The sequence below is a fragment of the Arachis duranensis genome, chromosome 10 (assembly GCF_000817695.3).
Source record: "Arachis duranensis cultivar V14167 chromosome 10, aradu.V14167.gnm2.J7QH, whole genome shotgun sequence".
NCBI classification, from domain to species: domain Eukaryota; kingdom Viridiplantae; phylum Streptophyta; class Magnoliopsida; order Fabales; family Fabaceae; genus Arachis; species Arachis duranensis.
The window spans coordinates 90,483,381-90,495,349 of NC_029781.3; the positions used below are offsets into that span (position 1 = coordinate 90,483,381).

Below are 11,969 nucleotides of genomic sequence, written 5' to 3' on the forward strand. Positions count from 1 at the left end.
TGATTCACGACGAATTACCCTATTGGATACTGTTGTTCTGCCCCTTCTTCCGCATCTCGCGAGATTTAAAAGTTCGATTTCCCTTTCCGCGAAGGCACTTGCTTAGAGCTAGAAGTTAATGACACGGCTGTGTTTCCCTTCCAAATCCGTGAAAGTTAATCACAATATTAATGCTATGGCGTAACGCAATTCTCGTATTTGTGATGGATGGGTTTATATTTGATGGTGATTCAGTGTTCATCCGTGTTACATTTAGGACTTGGTTAACTCTTAATTTGTAATATGATAAATGGAAAATTTTTTTTTCCAAAGTCGGATTATTTTATTCAATGAAATAGATTTAGTAAAAAATAAGGGACAATAAAACAAAAATAAGGAATTGAAAAAGTATAGGAACTCTTAATTTGTAAGCTGATAAATGGAATTTTTTTTCCAAAGTCAGATTATTTTATTCAATGAAATCGATATAGTAAAAAATAAGGGATAATAAAACAAAAATAAAGAATTGAAAAAGTATAGGAAAATAATTAATATAGTAAAAAACGTTAACAACAGATTAAAAAAGGAAGGTAAAATTAATTTTAAAATTTAAATTATCACTACAGGAGGTTCCGTTACGGTGTCGGCACCAGAGGTCTAAAAGCTTAATGTACATTTTAAGTTTGTTGTTGATCATTATTGATTTTTTCTATAATTTTTTTTTCACTTCTAATATTTTCTTTTATATTTTGATTTTTTTATTAAATTTTTTATTGTAATTTTATTATAATATGAATTATTAATTTTATTAAAAATGATAAAATAAATAAAAGATTGATCATACATAATAATAAAGTCATGAGTAATAAAATTTTATCATCTAAAATAATACTAAATAAAAGAATACCAAAAATATTAAAATAATTATTCTAATTTTTTATAATTTGTATTATTATTCTTATTAGAAATGATAAATTAAATAAAAAATTAATTATAAATAATAATAAAAATATAACTAGTAAAAAGTTAGAACTTAAAATAATAATAAAAATAAAATTATTAAGAGTACTTAAAAAAAGTACTAAAATATTATTATTATTATTATTAATTGAGTAATTGTTTAATTAATTTTAATAAAAATTGTTAAAACATAAATTATATTAACATAAATTCACTTCCATTCAAAATCAATTCTACAAAATCAACTTTTCATCGATATGAATCCAAACCCACACTAGGAAGTGGTATGCATGGAAATTTGATAGCATTTAAGCAAGTTGAAAACCCGCAAATCAAGAAAACGATCAGGAAGGGACAATGACTCACCGACGCAAATCATCATCCATTAGCATTACACGTCCCTACGCAAACGGCGTCCATCATTTAAGTCACAAACCAACCATACCAAAAATATTTTCCTCTTTCGTATAAATATGAAAACTGAAAGCCATGAAGTCATGAACATATTAATAGAGCAACAATTTCTAGTGATACATAATAAGACAGCGTTTTTCATAGAGCATCGGTTGTTGAAAATAAAATACGCTTAGTACTACCAACCACCTTTCTACGTTGGAATCGTAAACCTCTATCGGGACCCAAACCCAAACCCAAGGTTTATATAAAAGGAAACAAACAACATGCGCCCACCGGTTATTTTCCAAACTATCCCTTTTTTTTCTTCTTCTTCTAGTGATCGCAGGCTTAACACACTCGCAAAGCACTTTCTACAAACCGAATCTGAGAACAATCAAAACATGTCAGCTTCACCAACTTCTTCTCATGGCGATTCCGTCTTTGCTCATCTCGTTCGCGCTCCCGAAGATCCTATTCTCGGTGTAAGCTTAACACTTACAACGACCTTTTTTTATTTTTTAAGTTTAATTTCTCATTTCTCTCTTCTCGTGTCGCAAATAACTGAATCGGTCATCGTGCTAGATGAGTTGAGAACTTTGAGATTACATAAGATCGCACATCTATTTTATTTCATTTACTCGTTTCTCGATTCGGATCATCACTTTCACGCTTTTGTTTCTCCGTTGATCCATCACGATCAGACATGCGATTTGATTTTTTTTGTTTCGCCAGTTTGGAGTATGGGTTTATTATGAGTATAGAGTACGGAATATGATTTCCAAAGCTTCACATAACCTTGTTTGAATTGTTAAGTTATCTCTTATCTGAAGCCGTTTATTTTATCTTATTATATTCTATTTTTCTTTGTTTGTGAGTGGTCTACTATTATTTGAACCTCACTGTTTTCTCCCGTATCTGTGAAAAATAGGTGACTCTCGCTTACAATAAGGATCCAAGCCCTGTTAAGCTCAACTTAGGTGTTGGTGCTTACAGAACTGAGGTGACAATGCTATTTTCAGTATTTTGTTACGTTGATTATAGGCGGTTGCTTATTCTTGTTATTCTTATAATTGTTATTAGTATTGGGATTACAAGAACTGAATTAAGATTTCTACATTAAATGTTAATTTTGCTGTTGAAAATGCTAGTAGGTGAATTTGAGTGACTCACTGGCCTGTAACTACTAATTAGTTGGTTAATTCATTGAATTGGACTTGCAACTTATGATTTCAATTTTACGTAGTCTATGTGAGCCGTTACTCCTTATGTTGCCTTGTACACCAGGAAGGGAAACCTCTCGTGTTGAATGTGGTGAGGCGTGTGGAACAGCAACTCGTCAGTAACCCGTGAGTACTACCTCACTACCTATCCTTTCCCTTCTCATTTCTTGTGATATTACATTGGATTGTGATGTAGCGCTCTCATTCTGCATTATTTGCAGGGCACGCAACAAGGAGTATCTTCCTATTACTGGAGTAGCTGATTTTAATAAACTCAGTGCTCAGCTCATTTTTGGTGCTGACAGGTTAATATAGAAATATAATTTTAAAATGTTAAACATTGTTTCTCCATGAGGAAGGTTTTGTTGAATCAGCGCTTAGCTCATTGTTTTATTGTTTATTTGCTTAAATTTTTGGATATAGCCCTGCAATTCAAGAGAGCAGAGTAACCACCGTTCAATGCTTGTCTGGTACTGGTTCATTGAGAGTTGGGGGTGAATTTTTGGCTAAACACTATCACCAAGTATAACGCTTTGTTCTTAACTTCTGTACTATCTCGTTGTTTTTTTAATCCTGTCTTACCATTTTTTATTATTCCTGACTTTTCAGCGAAATATATATTTGCCTCAACCAACATGGGGAAACCACCCAAAGGTTTTTACCCTGGCAGGGCTAACTGTCCAAAAGTATCGCTACTATGCTCCAGCAACTCGTGGGCTTGATTTCCAAGGTTAGTTTGTCTTACAAGCCATGTTTCTTCTTTATTTTCTATATTGTACCCAAGTTAATGTGAATCATGACCATCATTTCGGTTATGAGGTTTCATGTAATGTTACCTTTTTCTCTATCCATGCAGGACTAATGGAAGATCTTGGTGCTGTCCCATCTGGATCAGTTATTCTGCTACATGCATGTGCACATAATCCTACTGGTGTTGATCCAACCCCTGAACAATGGGAGGAGATTAGGAAGCTGATCAGATCAAAGGCCTTGTTACCTTTCTTTGACAGTGCTTATCAGGCAAGTTTTTTTACATGCAAATAACTTTTGTCACATGCTTTTTAACATTGGAAAATTTTGACATAATCTGTTGCTGTTTAGTTGTAAAATTATCAATTAACCCCTTGAATCACTTGGATCGTGAAATCTTGCTTGCCCATAAACCTTCAAATTTATTTAAGTGTTCTGCTTGCATTTTTTTGCACTGTCCATTGTGGATCATGAGCACACTAGAATTTATCTCCACTATGTAATGATGGCTATTATTTGGATGAAAGTTCTTTTTTAAACATAATATATTTTTGTTGATAGGGTTTTGCTAGTGGAAGTCTGGATAAAGATGCACAGCCTGTTCGTTCTTTTGTTGCTGATGGGGGTGAATTGTTGGTAGCCCAGAGTTATGCAAAGAACATGGGTCTTTATGGTGAACGTGTTGGCGCCTTAAGCATTGTAAGAACATCGTATCATTATATGGAGACAGATTGAACTTCTTTATTATTCATTAGAATTAATGATCTGAGAATCATGCATGTTTCATGCATTTAACTTGAAAATTAACCTAGGTGTGCAAGTCAGCTGATGTTGCAAGCAAAGTTGAGAGCCAGCTGAAACTTGTGATTAGGCCCATGTACTCAAATCCTCCCATTCATGGTGCAACCATTGTGGCTGCAGTTCTCAAGGACAGGTAATGACTCTTCTATGTTACTACATAGTACCAGACGAATAATCAAGGACTTATTATTCACTGTTGTACTCTCGATTTCTGTGCCATATTTCTTCTTTGGTGATGGATGCTATAGTCTTTAACTAGCATGGCCAAGCAGTGAATTTTTATGGTTGTTAATGCTTTGGTATTGTTAGAGGTCATACATAAAATATATTTTAGTATCCAAGAAGGTAGATTCTAGTAATGATCTTGTTTATTGGGATGATTTTGCACTTTATCATAATAATATCTTGGTTATGCCTTCGGTTCATTTGTATTACTGCAGGATGAAGAATTTTAAATATTTTCACTCTACTAAGTGATTTTCCTTCATTTTTAAAATTTTCCATCTCTTTCAGTGATTTGTTCAATGAGTGGACTATTGAGTTGAAGGAAATGGCAGACCGAATAATCAGTATGCGCCAACAACTTTTTGATGCTTTACACGCCAGAGGTTGGTTCTAAAGATTTCCTCTTACTCCTTCTGATTGTCTTTTGTGTGTCATCACTATTTGCTCATTCTTTCTATGCATTGTCCTTTCATCTTATCTTTTCTATGTTTTTATTTCTTTGATTTGTCAGGTACTCCAGGTGATTGGAGTCACATTATCAAGCAGATTGGAATGTTCACCTTCACAGGATTGAATTCTGAACAAGTTTCCTTTATGACTAGAGAGTACCACATATACATGACATCTGATGGGTAAAACACTCAATTTCTCTCTTACTTTGAATGAGTTGAAATGAATATGATAGCTCCCTTTTCTTCATTTTCCAGTCAAATGTAAATTTGGTAGGCATTCCCTCCTTCTCTATCTTGCTTAGCATGCGGTTGCCAAATCTCTTTTTTGTCGCACCTTAAATAATCAAGTTGGGAACTAAACTCTAAAATTTGTTTTTACCGTGTGTGGCTAACTCTTATATTGTCATTCAGTTTCTGTCTCGCATTGCTTGTATCCATGCCTATGATTTAACATGGAGTGTTGATTGTGCAGGAGGATTAGTATGGCTGGTCTTAGTTCCAAAACAGTCCCTCATCTGGCGGATGCAATTCATGCAGCTGTCACCAAAGCTGTGTAGTACATGTTACTCACTGCACTTCCTAGATGCTACCCTGTTGGAGGGGACCTTTTAATATCGTTTTTTCTGTAATAATTTTGTCACATCAACAATGAGACTTCCTTTCTGATTGATGTGAGAATTTAGTAAACGTTTTATGCCACCTTTTTTTGATTAGTTTTTTCCTGTGGGGGAGTTACAGTCTTGTGTATTGCCCGTCCCTTTCTTGACGAAGGGACGAATAAGTCGTAGAGGTATTTATTATTTTCTGTAGAACTTATTCAAAAGAAAGAAGTTTCATTTCTCGTCCTGTGTTTAAAAAGTTAAAAAGCCTAGACCAAGATCCGCACATCACAGAAATATAGTAATATATTATGACAGGCAACACAACCTTGAAAGGTATGTAACATGAAAAGGATCTACTGCACTCGCTGCAAAAATCCTTAAAAAAATACGAATACACGAAGACACGTACAACGGATTTAATGAAAGATACGTAAATCCTTTGAAGAAATACAGGAATACGTAACATGTAACATGAAAAGGTTCTATTGGAATCAGTGCAAAATCTTTACAAATACGAATACATAAGGATGGATACAACCGACTATGGAAAAGGTAAATAGAGGCAACCAAGAAAGGTATGCAAGATAGTGTGCACTGTGCACAAAGACACTTCATATTAACACCTAAATTTTCACACGCCAGGCTTCATCTCTCAAAATACTCTGAAAATATTTGTGAACCACAGAGAAACTTTTAATCATTTTTAAAAAATGAAAATTCATGTACAATTAGGTAAAAGTTGGTGTAGAAATAGAGGAAAAAATTGAGACCGAGAGATAAAGATTAAGACAAAGATTAAAATAAATTTCAGTATTCTGTTTAGGAGACAAAAATTGAAACAAAAATGAAACTTTAATTTAATTTGCACAAAAGATAAAATTGGAATTAATTAATTGAAATGAGAATTTTTAGGTATAAAATATTATTAAAGTTTCAATTTTCATTTCTAAAAATTTTAGTCCCTTGTGTCCCTACTTTTTGGAGATACTGAATACAGAAATTTTGGAGACAGAGACAGACATTTTAGTACTAGTCTCTGAACCAACAAAAATGATACTGAGTCTCAGTCTCTGTCAAATCATTTATGATTTAGCGATTTGACATGAAGTTAACTGTATTTGAGTTTCTATTTTTTTAAAAATAAAAAATTATTCTAAAAGACCGTTACAAAGATTTAATTATTAAAAATCATCTTTAATACTAAAATTATTAAGGACTAATATTTATAATATTTAAAAATAACCAAAATTTTTATAAAAAGGTAAATATATCTTTAATTATTCTCATTTATTGTTCGTAATTTTTATAATAATAATTGTTTTTTCTAAAATTTTGGCCTTCGTCAACATTTATTTTATTTATTTATTTATTATGCATATTTGGAGGAACAAAAGGAAGCATTCAACACAACTACGCAAGGTTGAGTTCTTCTGCTTATATAATATATATCCTTTAATTGTTGTTATTATTATATATTTTTTCTAATTAAATTAAGAGAATACACTTTAAAATTGTGTTATGATTTTAGATTATTTATTCATATATGAAAATTTATTCCCGTCTTATTTTTAGATTGTTAATTATTATAATTTCACCAAATTTTTAATTAAATTTTATATTTTTTAATTAGGTCTTTAATTTTGTAATTAAATTTTTTTTAATGTAAAAAATATTAGAATTAACTGAATACTCTTTCACAAATTGAAGATATCTATAACTAAGAACATATTAAATCTTTCATCACATATTTTTTGAAAAAAAAATATTTTGTTAATTTTACTATTTTGGACATAAAAAAGACCCAATTGTAAAATTAAGAACAGAGACCCAATTTCAACTTCTTTTCGCACCGAAGTGCTGCCGTCCGAATTCTTCGTGAGGAGGTGGGGGTGGTACCTGCAAGGGACTCCATGCTTAAGTTAGCAAGGGTTTAAGCAGGTTTTTTTAGTAGATTAGGTCTGAAATATACTTGAGAGTGTCAGTGTACTTATAATAGAATGTTAAACCACCTTTTAAAGGTGGATAACTATTTCTTTTTTCTAGAGAAGATGATGATATCTTTCTTCTAAAAAGGTAGGAGATATCTTCAGAGTTAGTTAATCATTTAGATAATTAGGGTTGAGCTACTGTTGTTGTATCCGACCTCTATGAGGTCGGGTAGGTAGATGAGGCCACCCTTTTGGGTGGAACTTTATTCTATGGGTCTGGCTTTATGTTTTTGGACCATGGTATGAACAGTGCCCATGTTTGACTTTGGACATTTATGAGGTCGGCTCAAGCATTAGTGGATTTGTTCCTTTACGTCGGATAAACCGCCTTTCTGGGATAAGTCAGGCACTCGACGTGTTTTTGAAACGTCACGTCTTTTCATAACATCACGCACGTTCTTTCTTCGGTTATGTTGGAAACTGTGCATGCCATTAATGAGGGGTGCGAAATGACACTTTTTGCCCCTTAGTGTTTTATAAATACTTCGTTTTTCTTCTTTCTTTCTTTTTTCGCTTTCTTTGTATTGCTTCTTCTTCGTCTCCTTCCATTATTTTTGCAATCTTTATTCTTCTTTCAAGATTTCTTTATCTTGAATTTTGGGTGTTCTCATTTGTTCACTGAAGACTTTGGACTGTATATGCTTTTGCTATTGAAGTGCTCTTTTTCCATTTTGCACTCTTTTTTTCAGGCTAGTTTTTTACCCCTTCTTCTTGCTATGTTTTTTGCGTTCTGCTTTACCACTTTTGTGTTTGTTGATTGAAAATTTACTTAATCGTTCTTGAGTTTTTTAACTAGCATAGTTGTTTTAGCGGTGTTGGTAAATGTTTTTGAAAATGGGATTTTAGCTTTGGAAATTTTGTGTTGATCTTGATCTTTATTTGTTACTGGTGAGTGGAATTTTCATGCTTGTGTTACCCCCAAATCCTGTCACTTTATATGTTAAAAGATGATACATGTTTCTGTATCTGACAATATGATGATAGTTTGTGTGTATGAGAAAATGTAAGACCAGTAATCTTTTGATGATGACCCGACTTTCTGACTTCTTGTTGTGGTATTTTTCTTGTTTATTGTATTGTAGGTATAGCTTGTATGTCTCAGTCAGTTATTTACAACATATCGTCTAAAGTTCTATCCGATCTGACCTAGGTAGATATATTTGTTCTTACTCCTGTCCTTGTTATTGATAGAGAGTATGCCGAGACCTTTTGTAGGCACCATAGGTTATGTGAGAATCGAAAGGATGAGCATAGGTATGAGATCTAAGTGACCAATCCTGAGGAGGGGTTTGTTTTTCCTGACTTGATAGGTCGGAACATCATTTCATGTATGTGTATGATTGCTTTTTTACAAAATTAGGGAATATTCTTTCCTTCTCTTATTTTAAGTCCAATGTCCTTAAATTCTTCAATGTTCTTCCTACCCAATTGCATCCCAATTTTTGAGGTTTCTTGAAAATATACTAATTTCTTTGTCGGAAACTTGATATTCGACATTCTCTTAAGGTCTTCTTTTATCTTTTTGTCCTCACCAAATTTTATAGCTCCAAAAAACAAGGTTGATTTTTTTCCAAGCTATTCAAGGTAGAAAAGGTTTTTCCATTTTTTATGATTCTTTTCATGATTTCAAGAATTACTTTTTTAAAGTTCGTGTTATAAAGGGTGTCTGACCTTTCTTTCTCAGTGAGGGGGATGATCCTGTTTTCCATTTTATATTGAGAGGAAAAACCTATCACAGTTAAGTACAACCTAGATGATTTAGATGAGATTGAGAAGAATGTAGTCGGGTTGTTCCAAGAGTTTTAGAGCCGAGCTCCTTATCTGAATACTAAAAGATATTTAGGAAATTTGAGCCAGCTTCAATCCGAGCTAGGTAGTTGATAAACCCCGATTTTGTGGTTTATCTTGTTCTTAATTTGGGAGATTTTATCACCTTTTCTCACATTTATTCAATGAAATAGCATGGTTTTACAATTCTCCCTTGATTTGTGCTTAAATGTGAAAACATGCTTTTTAGGCCTTAAAATAGCTAAATTTAATCCACTTTAATTCCATTCGATGCCTTGATATGTTTGTTGAGTGATTTCAGGTTCAGTAGTCTTCTTTTCCATTTTATAGTCATTTTATCAAAATGATTTTAGTGACTATCATAACCTGACTTTTGTATCTGCAGAAAAGATGGCTCCTAAGTCAGCTGCTATGAAAATATTTTGGACTGCAAAGAAGAATGTTGTTTCTCGAAGCATACAACAAAAAAGAACTGGTGAAATTGTAGACTTTTTCTCGCCCTCTAAGTCAGACTTGGGCACCTCAGCCTCTTTGAAGATTACTCCCGATCCGGCTCCTCAGCCGACCCCTCCTCCTTCTAGCTCGGCCAAATCAACAGCCCCTCCTTCTGTTACAGAACTGAACCCTAAGAAATGCAAGTCTTCTGATTCGGGGAGTATATATGAGCAGAGCTTTGATGCCCTTGCTTGGAGTGAAAAGAACATCCTCCCCCATAGCTTTATCAACATGGACGATGTTTCCATAAAGAGCCACCTTCAGCTTCTTGCCCGAGGTGGAATCCAGGCAATCGGTATATACGTAACCTTGGCTAGAGAATTGGAGAAGACTCTCCTTGGTGCTACCCAAAGCATGTTGATTGTCTTGCAGGCTGAAGTGGCATCCTTAAGGGAGTCTAAGAAGGAGTGGGAAAAAGAGAGAAAGAGTCTCTGCTATCTGACCTTGGCAAAGCTCGGGCCAAAGTAAAGCAGGCGGAGGCCGCTTTAGCCATGTCAGAGGAAAATGGAAAAAAGCAATCATACACATGATACATGGGGCTTGAGGAGACCGTAGCTGAAGGTATGGACGAAATGGTGACGAATCTGAAGGCTCAATTCTGAGTTATTGCTCCCGAGGTGGACTTTTCCCTCATCAGTCCCGACAACATTATAGTGGACGGTAAGATTGTAAAAAAGCAATCATACACATCATTTCCTGAGACAGATACATGGGGCTTAAGGAGACCGTAGCCGAAGGTATGGAAAAAATGGTGGCAAACCTGAAGGCTCAATTCCGAGTTATTGCTCCCGAGGTGGACTTTTCCCTTATCATTCCTGACAACATTATAGTGGAAGACAAGATTGTTCTTGCCCCAGATGATGAGGAGGACACTCATGTGCCTGATCCAAAGACCTCGGGGGCACAGATCGGACAGGCTTCTCAGGTTTCCATCCTTAATCGGGTGGTGAGCCCCTTCCATCCACAACTCATTCGATTCCTACAGTGTCAGTTTCTAAATATGAATATGCGCCGACCTCTTCTGCTCAACCTAAAGATGATGTTACTAGTGAACAACTCCATCCTTTGTAATTCTTTGCTTTTAATTGGCCTGGTTTGTGGGTCTTTATGAACAATTCTATTTTTATAATGGTTGTAGTTTGAACAACTTCTATTTTTCTATTTCAAGAACCTTTTCCCACTACTTGGGTAGTGGTTGTTGCATGAATGGTTAAATGACTTGAATATTTTAGTTGGTACAGATATTAGTTGAATACGAATTTATTATTTTGACAACTTTTATTGCTATTTTACTAAGTTAGAAAAGACGTCGACAAAGTAGGTCAGTCCTTTTTGGACCTTTCATATATGAGTATTATCTTCCCTTAGTTTATACTCTGACTTTATGTAGTCGGGCTTTATCAAGTTACTTTGACATTTCATTTTAGGTCCGACTTGTTTTAAGGTCGGACCACGAATTGCTTATATAACTTCTTACACTAATTTGTATCTCGTTGCTTCATCTTGCCGACCAAGTAGGTCAGATGATGAGTAGATAATTTATACGTTTTTTGGCATTGTTTTTAGTATGCTTTTAGTATGTTTTAGTTAGTTTTTATTATATTTTTATTAGTTTTTATTTAAAATTTACTTTTTTGGACTTTACTATGAGTTTGTGTGTTTTTCTGTGATTTCAGGTATTTTCTGGCTGAAATTGAGGGACCTGAGCAAAAATCTGATTCAGAGGCTGAAAAGGGCTGCAGATGCTGTTGGATTCTGACCTCCCTACACTCGAAGTGGATTTTCTAGAGCTACAGAAGCCTAATTGGCGCGCTCTCAATTGCGTTGGAAAGTAGACATCCAGGGCTTTCCAGCAATATATAATAGTTTATACTTTGTCCGAGATTTGATGGCCCAAACAGGCGTTCCAAGTCAGCTTTAGAATTCCCGGCGTTAAAACGCTGGAACTGGCACAAAAGCTGGAGTTAAACGCCCAAACTGGCACAAAAGCTGTTGTTTAACTCCAAGAAAAGTCTCTACACATGAAAGCTTCAATGCTCAGCCCAAGCACACACCAAGTGGGCCCGGAAGTGGATTTTTATGTCATTTACTCATTTTTGTAAACCCTAAGCTACTAGTTCTCTATAAATAAGACTTTTGCTATTGTATTTTCATCTTTGGACGTCTAGTTCTTAGATCATGGAGGCTGGCCTCTTGGCCATGCCTAGACCTTGTTCTTATGTATTTTCAACGGTAGAATTTCTACACACCATAGATTAAGGTGTGGAGCTCTGCTGTACCTCGAGTATTAATGCAATTACTATTGTTCTTCTA

The 11,969-nt window shown here is 34.5% G+C and overlaps 1 protein-coding gene across 1 annotated transcript; it reads left to right on the forward strand.

The window, feature by feature from the left end:
• Positions 1–1,441: 1,441 nt before the first annotated feature.
• On the forward strand, positions 1,442–5,624 carry LOC107470766 (aspartate aminotransferase, cytoplasmic). Its single transcript, XM_016090184.3, has 12 exons — positions 1,442–1,817; positions 2,264–2,335; positions 2,620–2,681; positions 2,777–2,860; positions 2,979–3,078; positions 3,165–3,285; positions 3,412–3,575; positions 3,867–4,004; positions 4,118–4,239; positions 4,620–4,714; positions 4,843–4,963; positions 5,256–5,624. The coding sequence occupies exons 1-12, from the start codon at positions 1,620–1,622 to the stop codon at positions 5,338–5,340; spliced, it is 1,362 nt and encodes a 453-aa protein (XP_015945670.1). The 5' UTR covers positions 1,442–1,619; the 3' UTR covers positions 5,341–5,624.
• The last annotated feature ends 6,345 nt before the right edge of the window (positions 5,625–11,969 follow it).